Source organism: Octopus bimaculoides, chromosome 1 (genome assembly GCF_046866305.1).
Source record: "Octopus bimaculoides isolate indiv1 chromosome 1, ASM4686630v1, whole genome shotgun sequence".
NCBI classification, from domain to species: domain Eukaryota; kingdom Metazoa; phylum Mollusca; class Cephalopoda; order Octopoda; family Octopodidae; genus Octopus; species Octopus bimaculoides.
In genome coordinates this window covers 160,695,770-160,720,203 of record NC_142928.1, presented here as the reverse complement: position 1 = coordinate 160,720,203, position 24,434 = coordinate 160,695,770, and the positions used below count along the sequence as shown (strand labels likewise).

Genomic DNA, 24,434 nt, shown 5'->3' with positions numbered 1-24,434 from the left:
TATCAATGAGTAAGTCATTTTCCTCTAGAAACATAATCAGTTAATTCATTCCATGATGTTGCTGATATTCGAGGTCACAGAGATAAGGCTGTAGATTTCAGCATCTGCTTTGCTTCCTCTCTCATGGATAGGATGGATATATTTTACCCTCATTTAGATTTATTTGCAAGCCTTCCACTTTACATGAATATATCAGACATACACTGTAAATAAACAGTCAGGGTCAGCAGGAGGTATTAATTATAATATATAACAAAAGGCATCATCACAATATATATATATGTATAAAACATAAAAGTTGTAAAACATATATTGGCATATGTGCAAACATTATATATAAAGAACTCTATTCTTGGAGGAGAGTGGAAAGATATGTTTATATCAAAGAGTGACAGTTTATGCTTGTTTTGTTTCTCAGCAATATTTCCCTGAATGAATAACACTGCTTGTACAATGGTGATATTAATTTACAACCATAATGTGAATGCAAGACAAACATGCATGCAAACACACATAATGGGCTTCTTTCAGTTTCTATCACTACTCAACAGGCTTCAGTCAACCAGGAGATATAGAAGATACTTGCCCAAGATGTCATGCTGTGGGACTGTAACCAAAACTGTGTGGTTGAGAAGCAAACTTCTTAACCACATAGTCATACCTGCACCTAGCTAACCATGCTTGCACCTGACGAAATGTATATATTTGAAATATTTGATTTAGCCATATTTTATTTCATGAAATATACTTTACTTTACTAATCTATTTTAAATATATATATATAAAAGACCTATGTAAATATATACAAAATATATATTAAAGGCTAATGAACCATAAGTGTCTCATGTTTTGTTACCATGGAAATTGAAAAGATTACTATACTTTTCAATGTGAAGAAACTGAGCAATAGTTACAACTTAGCAATATGTTTCTAATTCCTCACAGTCATCATATTATGTTTCAAAGTTATACTTGCTTTGCAAGGGATTTGATCTGAAATATGTTGAAAAATGAATAAATTACTTCATAGAAGAGTTATGTTTATCCATTTTGAGATGCAGTGGAACTGTGTAGGCGTTCTGGTCACAGAAGTGCAACAGAACATTTTGACACTTTATGATATGATAAAGAAATAAAAGAAAATGAATCTAATTGTTTTTGCGTGTTTACAAGATTCTTTTTCCATATATTATTATTTCTGAAGAAAATTTGCTTCATTTTGCTCAAATTTGACAAATTTATAAATTCTTTAAGCATTTCATTTATACCTTGCTTGTTTTTAACTCTTCAAATAATAATTTTCCTATTTTTTTTTCACATTTGTTCAATCTTAAAAGTGTTCATATTTAGTATTATATAGTGCTTTACTATATCATAAGCATTATCAGTTTGTTTTTGTTTTTACCTGCTGGCATCAGTTATGCAAAGCTGCTGCGTCTGAACTGTTTGTTGCATCTGATTCACATTCCAACTGAGAAAACTACCAGTATTTGTTGTGATTTATTTTTTGTATGGAGACCCTTTCTATCACCAACCACTTTACATGACTAAGTGCGTTTTATTATTTCACCAAGAATAGAAAGCTTATCTCCTAGGACTAAAAGTCCTCTCTATTTTGATGCAGTTTTTAGGAGTCACTGTTCTAGACAGATTGCATCAACTGTGACTTACAAAATTAATATCTTTACTATGTATTTCTCTCTTTTTTGCGTGGATTCTTTGGAAAGGTGTTCTCTTTTTACCCTCCACTTTACAGCATGGTTTGGGTGCATTTGTGTTACTAGCACTAGTGACAATGTCTTACAAGACTTACTTTCTCTCGTAGAGAGAGAGAGAGAGAGAGGCTCTCTCTCTCTCTCTCTCTCTCTCTATATATATATATATATATATAGGGTAAAAATTAATAATTAGTAGTATGGTAGTGCTGGCATGGGTTGGACAATTTGACTGAAGTCTTGAGAGCCAGTGACTGCACCAGGCTCCATTCTAATCTGGCAATGTTTCTACAGCTGGATGCCCTTCCTAATGCCAACCACTCCGAAGTGTAGTTGGTGCTTTTTACAGGAGCCAGTCAGGTGGGCCTGGCATGGATCACATTCGGATAGTGCTTTTTATGTGCCATCAGCACTGGGGCCAGGCAGGAGGTACTGGCATTGGCCATGTTTGGATGTTGCTTTCTATGTGCCACCAGCACGGGAGCCAGTCAGGAGGTACTAGCATCGGCCATGTTGAGATGGTGCATTCCACATGTCACCGGCATGGGCCAGTCAGGCAGTCCTGGCATTGACCTCATTTGGATAGTGGTTTTTACGTGCCACTGGCATGGGAGACAGTCATGGGGCACTGACCACAGCTACGATAATAGTGAAATAGAATTGAAAAATCTTAGAATTTTTGGTCAGCCAACCTGTGACAAAATTAGAGAAATAAATGACGATGTGACAATTTGAATAAATGAATAGGTGACGAATAGTAAATGCGTGTGAAGGAACATAAGTTTGTTTTAAAACAATAGAGAGGAAGACGAAACTATGTTTACATGGTAATGAAATAGACAGAATAATGAAAAGAACTAGTAAGGGGTTTATGATCTACACAGAAATAGAGGTGTAGATGTATGAAGTTGAAAAAAACAACATTTCTTATCTGAGCATCTTCTGGATTCATATTCTTTTGGCGGTGTTATTAAAATGAAATAGCGGAATCAGAGTGCGTGCGCTAGTTTATGTAAGGTGGGGTGGTGGAGGAGGGGGAAGTGTTGGCGAAGCAAGTGTTTATCGAAATAGAGAGTGAGACAGAGAGGGGGCCAGAGTTAGGCTGGTCAAGGATAGAACACGAAATATATATATGTATATTATATAGTTAATCTAAACAAGAACAAGAGCACAGCTCAGGAGTGGCTGCGTGGTAAGTAGCTTGCTTACCAACCACATGGTCCCAGGTTCAGTCCCACTGCGTGGCACCTTGGGAAAGTGTCTTCTACTATAGCCTTGGGCCAACCAAAGCCTTGTGAGTAGATTTGGTAGATGGAAACTGGTATGTGTATATATATATATATATATATATATATATATATGGCATGTAAATAGCACCATTTGAGTGTGATCGTTACCAGCGTTGCTTTACTGGCACATGAAAAAACATTCTAGCGAGGTCGTTGCCAGTGCCTCTGGACTGGCTCCTGTGCAGGTGGCATGTAAAAGACACCATTTTGAGCGTGGCCGTTGCCAGTACCACGTCACTGGCCCTCGTGCCGGTGGCACATAAAAGCACCCACTACACTCTTGGAGTGGTCGGCGTTATTATTATTATTATTATTCAGGTCACTGCTTGGAATCGAACTTGGAATCTTGTGGTTAAGAGCGCAGGCTACTAATCCCAAGATTCCAAGTTTGATTCCAGGCAGTGACCTGAATAATAATAATAATAATAATAATAATAATAACATCGAAAAAAAACCTTACGAATGAGAACCCAGGTTCGAAATTTCCCCAAGACACCTGATGAAGGCTGGAAGGTATATCAGCTGAAATGTCGTTAACAACAAATGAGATGACAAATATCCGTCAAATGTAAATAATGTACATAATTCCTCATCTCTTAAATATAGAACTGTATGGACTTACCTTGTCACAGACACACATGCACACACACACACACACACATGATGGGCTTCTTTCAGCTTCTGTCCATCAGATCCACTCACAAGGCTTTGTTCAGCCCAAAGTGCCGTTGACCTTGAACCTGGGACCATATAATTGGGAAGCAAACTTCTTACAAATACTCCTAACACTTGCCAGCATGCTTCTATGAAATTGGTTCCCTATGTGCACAAACAAGGGTGGGCAACCATGTCTAGCAAGGATGCTGTTTACTGGTGTTGCTATAGTAAGCTGTCTCCTCATGTCCCCTTCCCCACACACATCAGAGCAATGATCTTTTAGCATCCCTCACTTTTCTACATGTCTAGGAATATAAGGTAAAACCACAGCCTTCTTTTGTTTTGTTTTCTTTTTGAGTTTACTTTACATCTCATTGTTCTGGCCTTACTCAACAAGTCTCCTTAATATCACAAAATGCTTCACTAAAATTACTCCATTTCGATATACAGTTATTCCTCGACTATCGCAGGTGTTACATTCCAAAACCCCCTCCAATAGATTAAAATCCACGAAGTAGAAACAGTACTGTACTGTATATATATATTTAATTATTTTTATAATTTGTATATATTTATTTTATTATAAATGCAAAACAACATCACAGAGGAACTGACATAAGCTTAAATGATAAACTGCGATAGGTGAACCCTGTTATATATATATATACAGTAATCCCCATAGCGAGGGATTACTGTATATATATATATATGTGTTATGCCTTTCAGTTACCATGGCAAAAAACATAGAACCAAAGTGAAAAATGGGATGTATGTGAAAAATAAAACAGTGTGAGGCACAAATGTCAGAACAAGCAAAAATTTTACAATTTAGAAGAATGTTAACAAAAAAGTATATGAAGAAAAATTATTCAAATAATTATAAAAATGGTTTAAATGGATGAACAATATAGAAAGTTAAAAAATTTTTAAATTTTCAATAAAATATTTAAAAGAAAACAATGAAAATTATAGGGAAAGGGAAAATATTGGGTTGAGGAATAATTCATGTGCGTTTTTTTCAAATTTAAAAATACATGCAGAAATAAAATGCATTAGCAAAGTGTTTTGTTATTTGAAAGATAATGTTTTTCTCTACAAGAGTGTGTTTTGATTTTTGTGTATTTTCAGATCATTAAAATGGAATATCAAGTGGACAAAACAGCATTTTCAACACTATTTGTTTTTTGCATTTAATGGAAGTGTTAAGCCCACCAAAGCTGCTCATGAGATTTGTGCTGTGTATGGAGAAGTAGCAATGCCTCAAAGTATCGCCCACCATTGGTTTTTGTGCTTCAAAAATAGGAGTTTTGACCTCAAGGATGGATCACACACCGGTCGGCCAATTAAGTTCAATGAAGAGCGATTGAATCAACTTCTTCACAAAAATCCAGACCACCAGAGAATTGGCAGGGTAGATGGATTGTGATAAAAAAAAAACTGTGGTGAACCACCTTCACTCAATGGGCAAGGTTCATTGAACTCAATTGGTCGACTGGTGTGTGATCTGTCCTTGAGGTAAAAATTCCCATTTTTGAAGTGCGAAACCTATGGTGGGTGGTACACAGCACAAATCTCACGAGCAGCTTTGGCAGGCTTAACACCTTGATTAAATACAAAAAGCAAATGGTGTCGAAAATGCTCATTTCTGTCCACTTGACATTCCATTTTAATGATCTGAAAATACACAAAAATTAATAAAATTGAAAAATCAAAACACACTATCATCATCATCATCGTTTAACGTCCGCTTTCCATGCTAGCATGGGTTGGACGATTTGACTGAGGACTGGTGAAACCGGATGGCAACACCAGGCTCCAGTCTGATTTGGCAGAGTTTCTACAGCTGGATGCCCTTCCTAACGCCAACCACTCAGAGAGTGTAGTGGGTGCTTTTACGTGTCACCCGCACGAAAACGGCCACGCTCGAAATGGTGTCTTTTATGTGCCACCCGCACAAGCCAGTCCAGGGGCACTGGCAACGATCTCGCTCGAAAATCCTACAGGAGCCAGTCAGGCGGTACTGGCAACGGCCACGCTCAAAATGGTGCATCTCATGTGCCACCCGCACAAGAACCAGTCCAGGGGCACTGGCAACGATCTTACTTGGCTTGCCGGGTCTTCTCACGCACAGCCCATTTCCAAAGGTCTCGGTCCGTAGTCATCGCCTCGGTGAGGCCCAATGTACGAAGGTCTTGCCTCACCACCTCAGCCCAGGTCTTCCTGGGCCTACCTCTTCCACGGGTTCCCTCAACTGTTAGGGTGTGGCACTTTTTCACGCAGCTATCCTCCTCCATTCTCACCACATGTCCATACCAGCGCAATCGTCTCTCTTGCACGCCACAACTGATGCTTCTAATGTTCAGCTTTTCTCTCAAGATACTTACACTCTGACGGGTATTCACATTGACATTACACATCCAACGGAGCATACTGGCTTCATTCCTTGCGAGCTTACGTATGTCCTCAGCAGTTACAGCCCATGTTTCACTGCCATGTAGCATGGTTGTTCGTACGCATGCGTCATACAGTCTGCCTTTTACTCTGAGTGAGAGTCCCTTTGTCGCCAGCAGGGGTAAGAGCTCTCTAAACTTTGCCCAGGCTATTCTTATTCTAGCAGCTACACTTTCAGCGCACCCACCCCCACTACTAACTTGGTCGCCCAGATAGCGGAAGCTATCGACTACCTCTAGTTTTTCACCCTGGAATGAGATAGAAGTTGCTTCCTGTTTGTTTACAGTCTTTATTGCACCTGAACATCTGCCACAAACAAAAACTAACTTGCTAGTTAACCTGCCTTTGATGTTGCTGCACCTCTTATGTGTCCATAGCTTGCACCGGGTACATCTTATAGAGTTACTACCTACTCCTTTTCTACATACTGAGCAGGGCCATCTACCTGAAGGGGTTTGTGTTTTATCTACCTTCCTACTTATTAGGATTTTGGTTTTAGCTAGGTTGACTCTAAGGCCCTTCAATTCTAGACCTTGCTTCCACACCTGAAACTTCTCCTCTAGTTCTGATAGTGACTCCGCAATTAGGGCAAGGTCATCAGCATAGAGGAGCTCCCAGGGGCAACCTGTCTTGAACTCCTCTGTGATTGCCTGGAGGACTATGGTAAATAATAGGGGGCTGAGGACGGAACCTTGGTGGACCCCTACCTCTACCCGGAATTCATTGCTGTACTCATTCCCAACCCTCACCTTACTGGCCGCATCTCTGTACATGGCTCGCACAGCTCTCACTAGCCATTCTTCTATCCCAAGTTTCCTCATTGACCACCAGATAAGGGATCGGGGGACCCTGTCAAAGGCTTTCTCCATGTCAACGAAAGCCAGGTACAGAGGTTTATCCTTGGCTAGGTATTTCTCTTGCAACTGTCTCACTAGAAATAAGGCATCAGTAGTGCTTTTACCTGGCACGAACCCAAACTGCATCTCATCTAAATTGATTCGCTCCCTAATTAGTTGGGCTATGACCCTCTCTGTAACTTTCATAACCTGATCTAACAGCTTGATGCCTCTGTAATTATTTGTATCTAAAGCGTCCCCTTTACCTTTGTAGCAGTTGACTATGATGCTGCTACACCAGTCATAGGGTATGACTCCTTCGTGTATCACCTGGTTCGTAATACGGGTGACTAGGCTATAGCCAACACTGCCAGATATTTTGAGCATCTCTGCAGTGATTCCTGATGGGCCGGGGGCTTTCCCGGTCTTCATACTCTTAATTGCTTTATCTACCCTGGTACTATCAACTCGGATAGCTGGTCCCTCTATTGGGTCGACATAAGGCAGGCTCTCTTTCTCCCATTCATTCTCTTTATTAAGCAATCTATCGTAGTGGCATCTCCAGACCTCTTTCTTTGCATCCTCATTTAATGCAAGCGTACCATCATCCATGCGAACACATTTCTCTCCTACAACATCACTATTCTCTCTCCTACACTGTCTTGCAACCCGAAATACCTCGAGTCTTTGGTCCTCACGGCGCAGAACATTGGCAAATCTTTCCTTATCTGCTTCCCCTCTGGCTAAATAAACCTGTCGCCTAGCCTCCCTTCTGGCACATTGGTACAATTCCCTGCTACCACCGTTCTTCCAGTCCTTCCAAGCTTGTTTCTTTTGTCTAATAGCCCTGTCTACCTCCTTGTTCCACCACCACGTTACTCTGGGTTGGGAGGGGACCTTACACCACCCACAAATCTGGTCGGTGGCTTTCAACAGGTTGTCCCGCAGAAATCTCCAATTGTCTTCCACGTTGTATGATGCTATATCCCCTTCTATTTCGTTAAATGCTTCAAGTAACTTGTCTCTAAGTCTCTGTCCGTTTGCAGGGTCTTTAAGCTTCCACACCCTTCTTCTCCAAGCCTGTCTAATTCTGGGCACCCATTTTGCCTTGATCCCAAAGTCGCTAACTACTAATCTATGTTGTGGGGTACATTCTTCGCCAGGGTAGGTTTTGGCATTTATAAGCCGCCCTCTTTCCCTATTTCTGGCGAGGATGTAGTCGATTTGGCTAGAGTGTCTGCCGGAGCGGTAGGTGACTAGGTGACTGGCAGGTTTCCTGAAGTTGGTATTGCAGACCATAAGATTGGTTGCATCACAGAACTCCAGCAGTCTGGTTCCCTCCTCGTTGCGGGAACCGAAGCCATAGCCTCCATGTATGCCATGGAAGCCCCCAGCACGACGTCCGACATGACCGTTGAAGTCTCCAGCCACAAAGAGAAGGTCCCTGTCACTCGTCGACGAGGTAGTTTGCAAGAGGGTGTCATAGAATTGGTCTTTCAGACCATCTGGTAGCCCAGGTTGAGGTGCATAGGCTGAGATGACAGTAGCTAATCTATGATGAAGCACTAGTCTGATCTTAAGTACTCTGTCACTTACTCTAACGACCTCGATTACCTTATCCACCCATTTCTCCGCTAGAAGTATTCCTACGCCCCCGACCCCGTCAGTGTTCCCTGCCCAGAAAATCTTGTACCTGTGTTCTTTGCCTGTGAGGAACCTTGCAGAACCTCCTCTCCATCTTACTTCCTGGATGCAGCACATATCTACGCATCTCCGTTCAAGCATCTCAACAATTTCACCAGATCTACCTTTCAGCGTGCCGACGTTGAGAGTGCCAATCCTAACAGTATGGGTGTTGGGGGTGTGGGCCTGTAGCCTGGGAAGAGGAAAAGCAGTGTCGTGTACCTGAAAAGAAAACTTGCAATTGGAAGACTTTCTTGTTGAGTAAAAAATTCTCTTTCAAATAACAAAAAACGTTTTGCCAATGTGCTTTATTTCTGCCTGCAATTTTACACTTGAAAAAAATGTTCATGAATTATTCCTCAACCCAATAATTGTCATATCAGAATATAATCTAGATTAGAATATACAATATGATAGTAGCAATATCAATATCATAATAATGCATGCTAGACAAACCCTGTTTTTTTATAAGAACTCCCCCTAAGGTCAAAAGAGCTTACCTAGTAGGCTTCTTCCGTATAAGCATAAAGGAACTTACTGAGTTAGATCTTTGAGTAGGATTTGTCTAGTATGTACTATTACATATATATTACTGCTATCTATTGTAATATGGTTCTTAGCAAAATCTAGGGCACTATTGTAGGATTTTAGAAAAGAGAGATAAAAGTTGAATTAAGTAAACCTGTATTACAGTTATTGCTGATACTGTTGAAATAGATAATGACATTGTTAGTTATTTCACTGACATAGGTCAGTGGCCTTCCTAATGTTAATGCAAATGTTCAAAATCTTCTTTCTAAGTAATTGTAGCTCAATTTAGCTTGGTTGATTAGCCTGCATTTAGGGTTTATGTAAATTGTTATAACTACTGGGCAATTAGCTAATATCTTTAGTCTCTTGTTTGAGGGTTTTTGCTGTGCACTTCACTTCATTGTTTGTTACGTGTTGGCACTTAATTTTATATAATTTTGTTGAATGTTATTTTTGAATAGCCATTTGAGTACTGTCTTGTCTATTTCACACCGGTTTTTATTTTGCTCTAATTTGTATTTAAACCTACTTTAGAAGGCATTAATGTTTGTACAGAATTTAAATTACATCTATAAATGTAGGAGGTTATTTTCAAAGGGTTCTGAAGCCTTAATTCTTGAGGGCAGTTTTGTGTTTTAACATCTTCATAGTATGATGAAAATGTTCATCTGAAGGAGTCAGAATATTTTTGATGGAGTGGTCTAAGTAGAATAAACTCATATTTTGTAAGCGTTATTTTGGGTATCTATGTCTTTCAAACTCCTTAGTATATATATTGCACACACACACACACACACACACACACACACACACACACACACACACACACACACACACACACACACGCACACACACACATATATATATATATATATATATATATATATATTGAAAATCACTGAAATGGTATCTGGACATATAGTACAGATATCGAATGATCTGTTGACATTATACTCTGCATATAATATCTTTCGCTTTCTCTCCCACTCATATAAATATATATATATATATATATATATATATATATATATATATATATATATATATATAAAGTAGTTTTATGCTGTCAACTTAATGTGACAGTCCCATGAAGGAAACAATACTACTGCTATTTAGCTAGGAAGCAGCGCCGCTTCCTGTCGGCCTTGACACATTTCCTGTGTCCTTATGTTTACAAGGGGGAGACAAGCACCTCCACTCAGCCAAGTCTTCATCCAGAGACATGTTTCTGAGTCTTTGCTCATCATCAGTCTGGAGTAGCAATGACCATCTGTAATTGTGAAAGAGGAAATAATATTAAGGCAAGGCAAACATCTCAAGTCATATACAATATTATTATTGGAAAATTTTTTTCCAATAATAATATTGTATAAGACTTGAGATGTTTGCCTTGCCTTAATGTTTGTTGTCCTCTTTAACAATTATATATCTGCTGCATCAGAAATGCATAATGGTTCCATAACTACTATCTCGGCTATAACCTTGGAGCCCTAGTAATTCGTTACAGCACTTACCTTGTGTGCCTAATCATTTAGATCACTTGTGAACTAAACCCCCATACTTTGTATATATATATATATATAAGGGCAGGGAATCGTCAATTAATAATAGAATTAATAATTAACAATTTTGCCAAGTAGTTCAGTATGAAAAAACCTTTATCGGTAAAACCATTTATCATCATAAATATACAGGGATTAATGCTAATCCCTGTATATTTATGATGATAAATGGTTTATATATATATATATATATATCACAAATAGTTGGTATGAATGACATTGAAACATCCAATGTGTGTGTAACATAGAAGTAGGTGTGTGTATATATATATATATATATATATATATGTATGTATATATAAAATTACTAACTACCTGCTTTTCTTCTTTTAATTCTAAATATACATCGCTCTTAAGGATCATTTTTAGCTAATTAATGTATACACAAGCAAGTTTTTTCTGCTTGGATTGACTGCCATGTTATAATGTGTTAGAGTTTATTGACCTATTATTAACTGAGCTCTTAATTACCATGGATATATATTTGATATTTTATCACTTTATTATTATATATATATATATATATATATATATATATATATATATATATATATATATATATATATATATATATATATATATATATATATACACATACAAAGGGATGCTGAAATGTTCCTGGCTTTGGGTGAAAGAAAATACAGGAGGATCAATTAATTAATATTTTATGTAACGTATCCCCGTCTCAGATTTACACATTTATTGCAGTAGTTGTTCAGTTTTTCTAAGCTTCTAAGCTCTGAACTTGGAAAGTTGGGCCTCCACCAGGCCTTTCATGTGATACCTTTAAAGCCAGGAACTTTTCAACACTCCCTTGTATATATATATATATATATATATATATATATATATATATATATATGACCCTGTGATTAATGCACTTCTATTTTCTACAATTACTTTGGCTAGACCTAATCTTTTCAGGTGAGTTTTGGGTAGATGGAAATTGTTGAAATCTGTCAAATGGATTATAGTCCTATGACTCGTAGTCGTCATGCTGATTCTGATTGAAGTTTATGTTAAGAGTGTAATTGTCTACAGATTAAGCGTTACATTATAAATCAGTATCGTTCTAGAAACAGCAATCAGATCTCTCCCAGAACACTTTCTATTGTCATTCTGTTTCGTTTTTTAGATGAAGTATATGTTAGACAAGGTAGTTGTCCCTCCTTCCTCTCTCTCTCTTTCTATATATAACATATTAATTAAAAGAAAATTCAGGATGGTCATGACTGGAATGTCTTTGATCATAGATCTCTGCAGTCAAAAAATCTTGCATGTTCTTTATAACTTTAAGATAATGTTTATAAATAGGATAAAATGTGTGAGCTATGTTCACAGTACAGAATTAATAAGTTTCTAAGCCACATATTAATTATACATTCTTTTGAGTATTGCTAAAAGGAAGAAACTTTACACACATTTAAAATCTTCAGTATTTTTACTCACCATAAACATCAGATTTTCATTTTACTGCAAGTATCTCAGTTTATAACCAGTTAATAACTATGAATCCTGCAAATTTTTGGTTTCTGATTCAAAAAAAAAAAAAGGCGTTTATCCAACATATTTCTATGAGCCACGCATGAAATGAATTGAACTGCACATGGCTTGAAAACCATAGGCAGTTTGGTGACTCATGTTGTATATACTGGCCATTCTATCTAAACATACTTCATGACTGTGGAGAAAATGAGACACTTTTACTAATTAACATGTAATTAGTTTAGGGAGTTTAACTCTTTAGCATTCAGATTACTCTGTCAAAAGTAATGCTTATTTATTCACATTGTTTTCAATTAATCATGCATTAACTCATAGCTTTGAGATTTTGTGAATGTGATTATTTCTAGAATGACATTGTAGGATAGGTGTAAGAGGCCAGATCTGCCAAGTTTGAACATAAACCAAGTAGAATATTTGGGCTACCCATGCCAGCATGGAAAACAGGCGTTAAACGATGATGATGATGATGATGGCCAGTTTAAATGCTGAAGGACTAAATAATTAATTTATTTTGTTGTTGTCTGACTTGGCTCAACTCTGATCTACCAGTCATGATTAAAGATGTTTCGATTGTGACCAGTCCATTTTTGTTCAGACATGTGGTACTTATAATAACATCATCTGCTGTATCTCTTCTTTTCTAAGTTGATTGGATGTGATTTTAGGGAGACTGAATTGCTGTTTTGTAGTTACTATTAAGGCTCTTGTTGGTTTGTCAAGCGACCCTAGTCTTTGAGATTTCATACTTTTCTAAGGAACTATTTGATATTGTTTTGATGGGGTGTGATGTGTCAGTGAGATTTTGGTGTATTGATCCTGTGATCCTGATTTTCATTTCTAGTTACAATGTAATGACTTCACTTACTTTCACTGTTCTTTTGCTGGATAAAAGTATGAATGTCTCAGAAATCATCATTTCTCCCCATTCCTATAAATCTGTGGCACTGTAGTTAAGTGAAACATCTTTATTATGATTTAGATCACCATCACAGCTAGCTAGAACTGTACTAATTAAGTTATACCACTAATGCTCTTGATTACAATTTCAAATTTCCTCACTCTTTCTTGACATTTAAAAAAAAATAAATCCCTGATTATTATTCCACAAAACTGAGTTTACATTTCAAATGTGTGCACTGCCCCCCCCCCACCAAACCATGCACACACCATCCATTAATTTCTGATATTACTATATCTATATCCAACCCTTTTGATGCCAAAACACCTGAAATCTTCCCTTGTTCTGTGGTACAAACTCTCTATTTTACGGTGATTTTTAAAAACTTTCCAATGATATTCCAAACACCACTTTTATAATGGCAAAATTATTTTGATAAATTATTGTCAAAATTAATTGTAACAAAGACTGTGTATTTCAACTGAAATTTTGTTACAAAAGAGTTAAATGACTGAATGTATGAGAGTAAAACAGTTGCCATTTGATTATCCCAGTTTAGCAACACTTAACATCATAAAGCAGAGTCTTTGACCTGCATCAGCATTGAAAGTCTATTTGATTTTATGATTGCGAAAATGTGAAGAGAACCAAAGCTGCAATCTAATTACAATTCCTAGCTAGAACTGTACTAATTAAGTTATACCACTAATGCTCTTGATTACAATTTCAAATTTCCTCACTATTTCATGACATTTTTTAAAAGAATAAATACCTGATTATTATTTGCTTGCATTGCTAATGCTTTTAAAGAAAGGTATGACCATTTATACTTATTGTTTTAGTTACGTATTTTACATTTTCTTGTTCAAGCAGCACTGGGACTGACTTTGCCCAGTATGCTGCTGAATTGATAATATAAGTACCAAAAATGTAAGAGTTGATTCAATCAACTGTATTTATTTCCTATAAATTTGTGGCCTTGTGCTAATGTTTCAAAATTATTTTTGTTATTGCTGAATGTTATAGAATAAAGATAAACTCTTTGTTTGTCAAGGCTGCTAAAGAGTTTCAGTCTCTGATTGAAAGCATTACATTTCATTAAAAATGTGATGTTATACTATCCATGTGAAGGCATGACTTGTACATTATTTATTTTACTACAGAATATAAGATTTATTCTTATTAAGCATGCTGAGTGTGAAACCTGGTTTCATATAAATTCACTTAAACAGCTATTGCCAATGGGACAAGATATAGATGTTACAGTTTTGTTTTCTTTCCCCTTCTAAACCCATAATTATGTGTAAGAATTTATTACAAATTTTGTTATTATTTAAACCCTAGTCAAACCTGATCAAGCAGACTTGTAAGCAAAAGCATTTCAGCCATAACCTCTTCATCTTTTTGGGAATGTGTAGAACTACATTATCTAATTAGTTCCTTACTTATGTAAGACAATAGCTGTGATTTAAGGCTGTTGCTTTTCAAAGGTTGAGTGACCATATAGAGGTTCTTTTATTAATTTGTAGTTTTTATTGTTGCCGTGGTGAGCACTTTTATAAAACCTATGAAATAGTTTAGACTCAATAGAATTGCTTTTACTTTTTTTGATAAAAGCAAAATACTTTCCTCAGTAATGTATGTGTCTAACCCATGCTAGCATGGAAAAACGGGATGTAAAAATGAACAAACAGTTTGTCATTATGTTACTGCCATCTCTTCATTTATGTTCTTCCTTGTAATCACCCCTTTTTGCACTAAACAACTGTCGGAGGGAGGGATGGAATTTGGTCAACACCCACCGGCCTAGTTTAGGATCATATTTCTAAGGTTTATTTATTGTGCATTATGTAAAGTGGCACTGACAGGGAGTTATTGGGACTTCTGTTATTGTCAGGTACTGTGAAAGTGGTGGTGGTAGCAGCAATGGTTGTCAGCTTGTGGTGGTGGTGGTGGTGGGAGTTAATATCAGTGATGATGGTGGGGTATGTATAGTAGAAGGGAAGAGATAGAAAGGTTAGAGAGCAAGTGTTACAGTGAAAGACAGCAGAAGGTGACAGAGCTTGAACAATTCCAGACCACACCGTATTCATTTTCTATTAAACTCCATGTAATTAGTGCTTTAATTAGAGGTGCAGAAAGTGCTTTAATTAATCATTCAGCATATTTTCAAACAGTTGTGCTATTATCATCATCATCATCATCGTTTAACGTCCGCTTTCCATGCTAGCATGGGTTGGACGATTTGACTGAGGACTGGTGAAACCGGATGGCAACACCAGGCTCCAGTCTGATTTGGCAGAGTTTCTACAGCTGGATGCCCTTCCTAATGCCATTATATTTATCAAAATTAATTGTTTAATTTTTGTATTGACAAAAATTCATAAAGTTAATAAGATTATAATTTTTCATACTATTTCATCATTAGATTGGTCCCACTGGACTGGAAAATTTTGTTAGCTTGTAATCATCACACCCAGTTTAAAAGTGGTCATTCAGAGTTGAGCTGGAAGTCATACAAATAGGAAGAGGATGATGTCTAATGCCCATAGTTTATAAATATAAGCAAGTAGATAGTGATATATCTTCTCAAAATTCATGGGTGTTATGTTCATATGACTTGTTTGTATAACAGTGTAATGGTAAATAGAAGTCATACAAATAGGAAGAGGATGATGTCTAATGCCCATAGTTTATAAATATAAGCAAGTAGATAGTGATATATCTTCTCAAAATTCATGGGTGTTATGTTCGTATGACTTGTTTGTATAACAGTGTAATGGTAAATAGAAGTCATACAAATAGGAAGAGGATGATGTCTAATGTCCATAGTTTATAAATATAAGCAAGTAGATAGTGATATATCTTCTCAAAATTCATGGGTGTTATGTTCATATGACTTGTTTGTATAACAGTGTAATGGTAAATAGAAGTCATACAAATAGGAAGAGGATGATGTCTAATGTCCATAGTTTATAAATATAAGCAAGTAGATATTGGTATACCTTCTCAAACTTCATGGTTGTTATGTTCATATGGCTTGTTTGTATAGCAGTGTAATGGTAAATATATATATGTGATCAGTGATTAACTAGCACATATAATTTTTGGCTAGTAGTGTTTTTAAAATTTGAAATTCCAGTTTCACATTTTGCTGAAAATTCATTGAAATTTAAATGAGTGAAAGTTCCCCAGTTGTGTAAATAATCAGTAAGATAAAAATATGATTAAATATAATTGAAGTAATTAACTTACATTACTTACAATAAATATTTATATAAATAATTATATTATAATAAATAGTAAAGTAAATAATTCTGTAGGTAATATGCAGTAATGTAAATAATTGTGTTGGTAATTATGTAAATAATTATATTATAATAAATAGTAAAGCAAATAATTCTGTAGATAATATGCAGTAATGTAAATAATTGTGTTGGTAATATATATTCATCTAACCCACACTAGCATGGAAAATAGATGTAAGACAGACATGAATAAACAACAAATGATATAATTGGTATTTGTTCTTGTATGCTGCATTCTTTTACTGTTAACAAAACTAGACATCTATACATTATTGAACACCAACATATCTCTGACTTATGCTGTTCATGTCTAAGCTTCTCTGCACTTACTTAGTGCTGCCTCTTTGACCATGTAATATACTGCCTTAACTACTGATGACCATCAAAAAAGTTATGATGATGAAATTATTATAGTTGCTGTTTTGCTTTAATTTCTGACATGATTTCTTTTGTAAAACAAATTTTTTAAATGTTAGCCCCTACATTGTGCCACTTGGGTAATTATTTAGAAGCTCTCCTGTTGACTTCATGTGTTCTATGCAAATGTAAGCAAGGTACAGTGGGATTGATGAACGAAAGAGAGATAAACTGATAGTTGTAGTTCTGTGGAGGTAGCACAGTTAACATATTCAGAAGATAGAACCAGAAGGAAGACACATTTCAAAATGTAAACAGTTTAAGGTTTAATAAGTTGAGGTTTTTGCCTTGGGTCTCATGGAAATCAGATATTAGAAAGAGTTATCTGACCCCTCTAACAGTTAAGTAGCTTTCAGAGTCTTACATAGTCTTCTTTTTAGAGCATCTTATTATATATAGATATTATATATATTACATATAGAGCATCTTATTATATATAGACTGTTATGAGTTATTTAGGAACACTTCTTTAGTTTCTGTTGATAGGAGTCAAATGGATCTGTAATGCAGCAGTGCTCCATGCACCTCAGTTTTATGCAGTCTTGGCAGTGAGGACTAACATTTTCTGATCTAACCTAATTGTTCTCCACTTATTGCTTTACACTATTCCTAATAACTCTGACTGCAACTCAGAACACATTCACTATTCTGAATGACAAATTTACTGCAAAATATGTATATGTATTGGTATGCAACATCTGTGTATGTGTGTGTGTGTGTGAAATAAAATATACAAAGAGAAGGAAAATATTGAGATCTGGATTCTAGTTTGTGTATGTATGATATATATATATCATCACTATAGTATATAAATTGAATAAGTGTGTTCAGAATATAATTGTTGTAGGATGAGAAAAAGAGTGTGTGGAGAACAGCTGGAAGAAGAGTAGCGATTCTTCAAAGCAGCATATTTGGAGAATAGACTTCTTTGGAGTAGGTGAGAGAGTAAGAGATGTCATTTCTTTTAGAAAGAGAGAGAAGAGCAACAGTTAGTTACACTAAGCAGAAGACATATTGTATCATGTGACAAAGAGGGAAGTGGATAAGTGAAGCATAGCAGCTGGCATGCCCTTGCTTTTGTTGTGTCCACTATCGGACCTACATGTAGACATGAACAAAATGGGCTGTAAAGTAAACATGCCCAGATTTCCACGTTGCCCTTCATTCAATAAACTGTATGTGTGTGGGACATGATACTCAACTGAGTACAAACATAGTGTACTGCATCTGTGCATCACAAGTCTGACTGACTGCATGCATGCTTTAAATTTATTCAGTAAAAGCTATTTGGAGTTATTACAGCAAATGAAGAGAAAAGTTGCCAGCATTAACAGACAAAAGGAAACAATATTATTTTGTTTGTCTGATAATTACTTTTTTTTTTACGGTATGTCACAGTTGTAATTTAATTTTGATGCTAGGTAATGTATGAAGTAAAATTAAGAAAAAATATTCAGAATGAAAATAGTATTAGTCCACTCTTTAACTTGTTTCAGCTTTAAAGCTGCAGTCATGCTGGAGCACCACCATTGCAAAATATAAACTTATATATAAACTTATATATTTATTAAATACCAGTTTTGGCTTCTTTTAAAATACCTTAGTTTTTGACTGCACAAGTATACTAGTTATGGATAAAATGCAGTTTGTGACTTCATATCTGTGTCTAAAGACCATGACAGTAGTTATGCTATTTTTGGTCATATAGATGAGACCATTGAAATCTAGCATCTGGCAATATTCACCAACATTGTTCCTTGACCTTTGTTTTACAAGCAGTGTCAGAGAAATTCATGTGCACTCAAAGGGTTTGTTGCCTAAATGTAGTTAATAATTATACTTGGATTACATTCAGTGTACATAAACTTTTGTCAAGGGGATAAGTTGCACACTGTCTACTAAAAATTGAAGAGAATATTGCTCATTGAGTGAATCCTGAAAAAGAAAGGAAAGAATAACAAGTTTCAATGATACTTTCATCATAACTTTGTTTGAACATAACTTACCTCATTCAAAAGGAAAAATACACACAGAAGAAATTGAACTTAATATTGCAAGTCAATGAAATTAATTTCCTATCATTTTTTTTTCCACTTATAATATTAAACCGTACCACTCTGTCGTACTTTCTTTGATGTTGTGCAAGTGGTTCAAACTACTGACTCTAGTTGTCTGGCACTCCCATCAATTTAACAATCTGTATAACATTAACAGAGACACTTAAAGCAGAGACAAATTTTATGAAAACATCCAATGCTAAAATATGGTAGACATGCTTCCATGAATGAAACTAAATGAAATCTTAACAGGTTGATTATCTTTCCATTCTTTTATTTTTCTTTTAATGCTATACTGGTTATTGTTGATAAATAAAAGGGAATACTTGTTGTTTGTTTGCAGCAACAGTTAATCTTTAAGCGCTCATCAACCTTTATTGAGACTGACATTTTTACTTTGTTTTTCTTCTTCCTGTTTTCTTTCTGTCAAACTTTTTTTTTCTATCTCTTTAACTATCAAATCGTCATTAATTGTCAAATACTTGGCTGAATTCTGAAGACCATGATATATTGAAATTACTAAAATATATAGTATAGATATATAGCACAACAGTGGTATATTTGAATCTAACTATAAGTTTCCCATATCTAACTATAAGTTTCCCATATCTAACTATAAGTTTCCCATATCTAACTATAAGTTTCCCATATCTAACTATAAGTTTCCCATATCTAACTATAAGTTTCCCATTTTATTAATATACAGAATTAAGGCAGCAAGCTGGCAGAATCATTACTATGTTGGACAAAATATTTGACAGCATTTCCTCTAGTTTTGTATTCTGAGTTCATATGCTGCTGAGGTCAACCTTGCCTTTCATCTTTTCATGGTTGATAAAGTTAACACACCAGTCAAGTACATGGGATCAATATAACCAACTAGTCTCCTTCCCTCAAAATTTGCTAGCCTTGTGCCAAAATTATAGAGAAAAATTAATGCAAAAATTATCCAAAAGGATAGGTTTTGTGTCTATGGGTTTCTTATTCAGGCAGGTTCACGGTGATGAGACTTATTTCAAAATTAAATCATTGAGGGATCATCACCCCACTGGACAGGAAGCAAAGATAGTTCATCTTTAGATATCTAAAACCTTTATTGTTGGATTTGAGATGGGGTTGAAATATACTTCCATATCAAACGTTGAATGTGTTGAGCTTACACAGAGCTAGTTCTTTTTCTTTACCAGTCTATTTTTACTTTATATTCTGAAATATATATTTGCATGTTATTTAAAGTTTTTCTGCATGTGCAGTAGTGTCTATCAATATATTTATTTTGTTCTGTGATTCCCTGATATTTATTGCAGTATAAACTACTATTAAATGACTACATTTCTATGATTGGTGTTTTCATTGTAATCTATCTGAATATTTACTAGAATTGTGGCAACATGTGGGGCTAATTCAGTAATGCATTCTTTTTAAACAAAATGTCTGATTGATTAGGTGTATTAACTTCAACCACTTTTCATTATTAAAATTAGTATGCTCTCTAAATGCCTTCAAATACAGTATTCTTTTCAGAAATAAACTAGCAACAATTTTCAGCTGAAAAATGCAAGCTTCGTCAAAAAAGCATTTAATTGATAAGTTTGTGTGAATGGAAAAAAAAATTTGATGAATAAACTGGTTCCTATCTAGAAAAGTGAAACATACATAGACATATTATTTAACTGTTATTTGTTCTTTTTTTATTTACCTAATAAGGACACTTTGTCACGGTGAATGTGTGTGTATGCATATATATATATATATATATATATATATATATGTGTGTGTGTGTGTGTATGTGTGTGTGTGTGTGTGTTTACATGTATGTATATATATATCATCATTATCAGTTTAAAATCCATCTTCCCTGCATGGGTATATATTTATATATATATATATGTACTATTGCTTTCCTTTAATTTCCCTTTCAAAATGCTTATAAAATACTTTGCCATCCACCCAACACTTGACGTTAGTTCTCCCTAACTTAATGCGATAAAGTGTTCCCTGATCCATTCTTGTTAAGTGTCCTTATGCGCTTAAAACACCCAATGCAAGGTTCCAAGCAACCATAGTGGTGAACATGCATAGGAACTAATAATATTAATTTGTGTTTATCTTAATTTCTCCTCTGTGTGTGTGTGTGTGTGTGTGTGTGTGTGTGTGTGTGTGTGTGTGTAGATAGACACACACACACACACACACACATGCTGTTTTTATTTGTGTACAACAAACATTTGTGTGTAATGCATACCAGTATTTTTGGGCAATGGAATGCCAGAAAAAATATGTGTCGTCTTTAATAGGAAAGTGGTCTAGAGTAAAAACGAAACCAACAATAATGGGAAATGTAAAAATGAACTTGGATTTCCTGAATTATTGGAACTAATGAATAAATACTTTAAAATACCTGAATCATACAACTCCCTTAATTTTTTATTTAATTTTATATTTTTGCTTAAAAGCTCTTTGAATTTCTAAGTTTTAAACAAAGGAGGTTAATCATTATTGCAGTTTGTTATATATTTGGCACATTTGTAGCATGATAGTCATAACATCTCTGTTCATGAAAACTTTCAAATAAACAGTTGTACCTGTTTAGTTTATTGGTTAACCAATTGACTAAGAATAATAAAAGAAGTAAAGTAGATCAGTCCATGTGATTATTATTGGCGTAATGACTCCCCTGATATACAATAAAATCTCATTCAACACATAAGTTCACATCATGAATCTTGCAAACCTAATACAACAATGAACTAATTGTACCCTTTTAAAAAAAAATTTACTTTCAACAATGCTTGTTCAGAAAGTTAAATATTTATATTTTTTAACAATTATGTTGAGAAATGAAAGCAGAAGTTTTAATAATAGCCCGTTTCAAATCATTTGTATACTTGTTTTGGATATGTGCTGTCACAGGAGAAAATATATTTGAGAATTAAAAAAAAAAACTTCCCAAACTTTTTTTTCTTTTCCAAACACTCTTTTGATTTCTAAGTTTTGCTTTGAAGATTCCCTGTTATACTTTTTTTTACATCTTCTAATATATATTTGGCTCTTTTGATCTTATTTAGCATTTTGTCATAGCATAGACACACACCTTCATTCATAAATTTCTCTCCCAATAACTTTTCAATAAATATTCATATTGCTGCTTCTTGTAACATGTGATCTCCCAATATTACTGGTGTTGGCCACAGAAGTTCACCTGTTGTATAAAATTAACATACAAAAAATATTTTATACATTGACTGAATTATCACACATGGAATGCTTTTGTGTTATTATCTGTTATAGTGGTTATTGAAACACAAAATAAAATTTTATGAAGTATATATGTTTTTGTAGAGCATATAATACGCAAACTGAGATATGTAGCATTGTATAATCAAAAATTAAATATGTTTTGTAATTTTGCTGTTCCCATTTTTGGTTTTATATTTCATTTCTGAATCATTTCTTTGTGTTAGTAAGATTGTAAGCATTTTTGAGTGATATAATCTTATGGGAACATGTATACAATATAATGAGCATTTAATGCATTATCATTGTCATAGAAAAATGTATCATATATCTAATATTTTTGTTGTATTACATGTTACTTTGTTGTGGCCAAGAAAAAGTCTTTCTTATTCTTTTTCATAAGATTACATTATTTCTTTCATTCTCAAGTAAGGTTGAATAGGTATATAAATGTTATTTACTTACATTGTGGTCTTGTAGCTCTGGAGTCTCTTGAAGAATTTTACTATTATCCTTCTGTCCTGTAAATGAGAAACCAATTGGCTTTGAGCACCTTGTTTCTTTATTTGTTATTTGGATTTATAGCAGTGGCAGTGCATTGCCAGAAACATTAAAATGCTGAACTGCTTTGTGATGCTTGTTTACATTCTAAGTTCCAAAACATGCTGTTGTTGGCTTCACCATCTGGTGATTAGGGGCAATTAAAAAAGAATTATCAATTATTTACTTTTATTGATTCAGTCAACTATATATATATTTTTTCTTTTACAAATTTATGGTTTTATTCCATTGTAAGAAATTATTGTAATCTGAAGTAAGCTAAATAACTCTGGTGTGGATGTATGCTTTTGTTGACAGGATGCCACCTTAAGCAAACGGTCACGGGTAAAGACAGAACGGATGCAAGAATTTGAGAAATCCCAAGAAGACAATGTCACTCAGAAATTGTTAAAGTGTCCCAAAGATGGTTGTGGCAAAGTCTTCACAAGTGTCCCAGGATTACGCTATCATACAAAGACACATGTTGATCCTCACAGAAGATTTATTTGCGAAAAATGTGACAAAAGTTTCAAAAGGTAAGCACTGTTATATCATCTTGCTGTGTGCAATTCATCTTTTTTAAATATGTCTAACTGTTTATTTATCTGTCTTTCTGTCTGTTCTGTAATGCCTGCTGTTTGATTGATTGTTTATTTATGTCAGAAAAACACTAGCAACCAAGAAAACTAATAAAGGTTTGAATAGGCAAAAATAGTTTCAGTAAAGTTTAGAATAGGAATTTTTGTTTTAAAGAGAAAAGAATTCTGACATTTCAGTGGGGGTATTCATCAAGAAGAAAAAGTGCCAGTTAAGGTTGTTTATCAGTTCTTTTGCCTATTTATTTATTTATAGCTCTGTGTGTGTGTGTGTGTGTGTGTGTGTGTGTGTGTGTGTGTGTGTGTGTCTGTCTGTCTGTCTGTCTCTCTCTCTCTCTCTCTCTCTCTCTCTCTCTCTCTCTCTCTCTATATATATATATATATATATATATGTGTGTGTGTGTGTGTGTGTGTGTGTGTGTCTACATATCTCTTCACTTTCTTTACTGTCTATCTACACACCTGTTTATACTATATGTCTGTCTTCCTTTCTTTATATTGTTCTACCTGTCCATCTGTCCATCTCGGAGTCCAGATGTCTACTCCACCCATCCCTCCTCTTTGTCTATCCTATTGTCATGTAATGAAATTGTATCTGTTTCCAAATCCTACATCAACCTTACTGTATGTTACCTATTGTATTGAGGAAATTGTAATACTAGTACTTATGTCAGCAGTACACCTCTATTCTCTGGGAAATTTAATGTATGAATAAATGTGAATGTGTAATGTGTTTTGCTAAGTAGTGTCACATACAAGCCAATTTACTAGTGTCAACAATATTTCATGGTTGAAAGATTTAGACCTCCAGCTGTCAAAACACATGCTTCTGCAGAGACTTTGCCTATCTCTCTAATGTGGGGGGGTGTAAATAAAACTAATGCCTGTAATACACCTGAAGACAATTTTATCACCTCCACCTTACCTGCAAAGTTCTGGACACCATTCTGAGTTACGGATTCTCTCTTAAATCCTCCTCCTCCTCCTCCTCCCCTTCCTCCTCCTATTCCTCTTCCTCCCTCTTCCTCCTCCTCCTCCTCCTCCTCCTCCCCTTCCTCATCTTCCTCCCCTTCCTCCCCTTCCTCCCCTTCCTCATCTTCCTCCCCTTCCTCCCCTTCCTCCTTCCTCCCTTCCTCCTCTTCCTCCTCTTC

General features: G+C 35.3%; 1 protein-coding gene across 2 annotated transcripts in view; it reads left to right on the top strand.

Annotated features, from left to right (window-relative positions):
• Positions 1-24,434, top strand: part of LOC106881002 (HMG box-containing protein 1) — a 72,483-nt gene that overhangs the window by 10,892 nt on the left and 37,157 nt on the right. For both annotated transcript variants that reach the window (XM_089361632.1, XM_089361628.1), the window contains exon 2: positions 23,006-23,223. In XM_089361632.1, the coding sequence (XP_089217758.1) occupies positions 23,006-23,223 (218 nt within the window). The remainder of the gene's footprint in view (positions 1-23,005; positions 23,224-24,434) is intronic.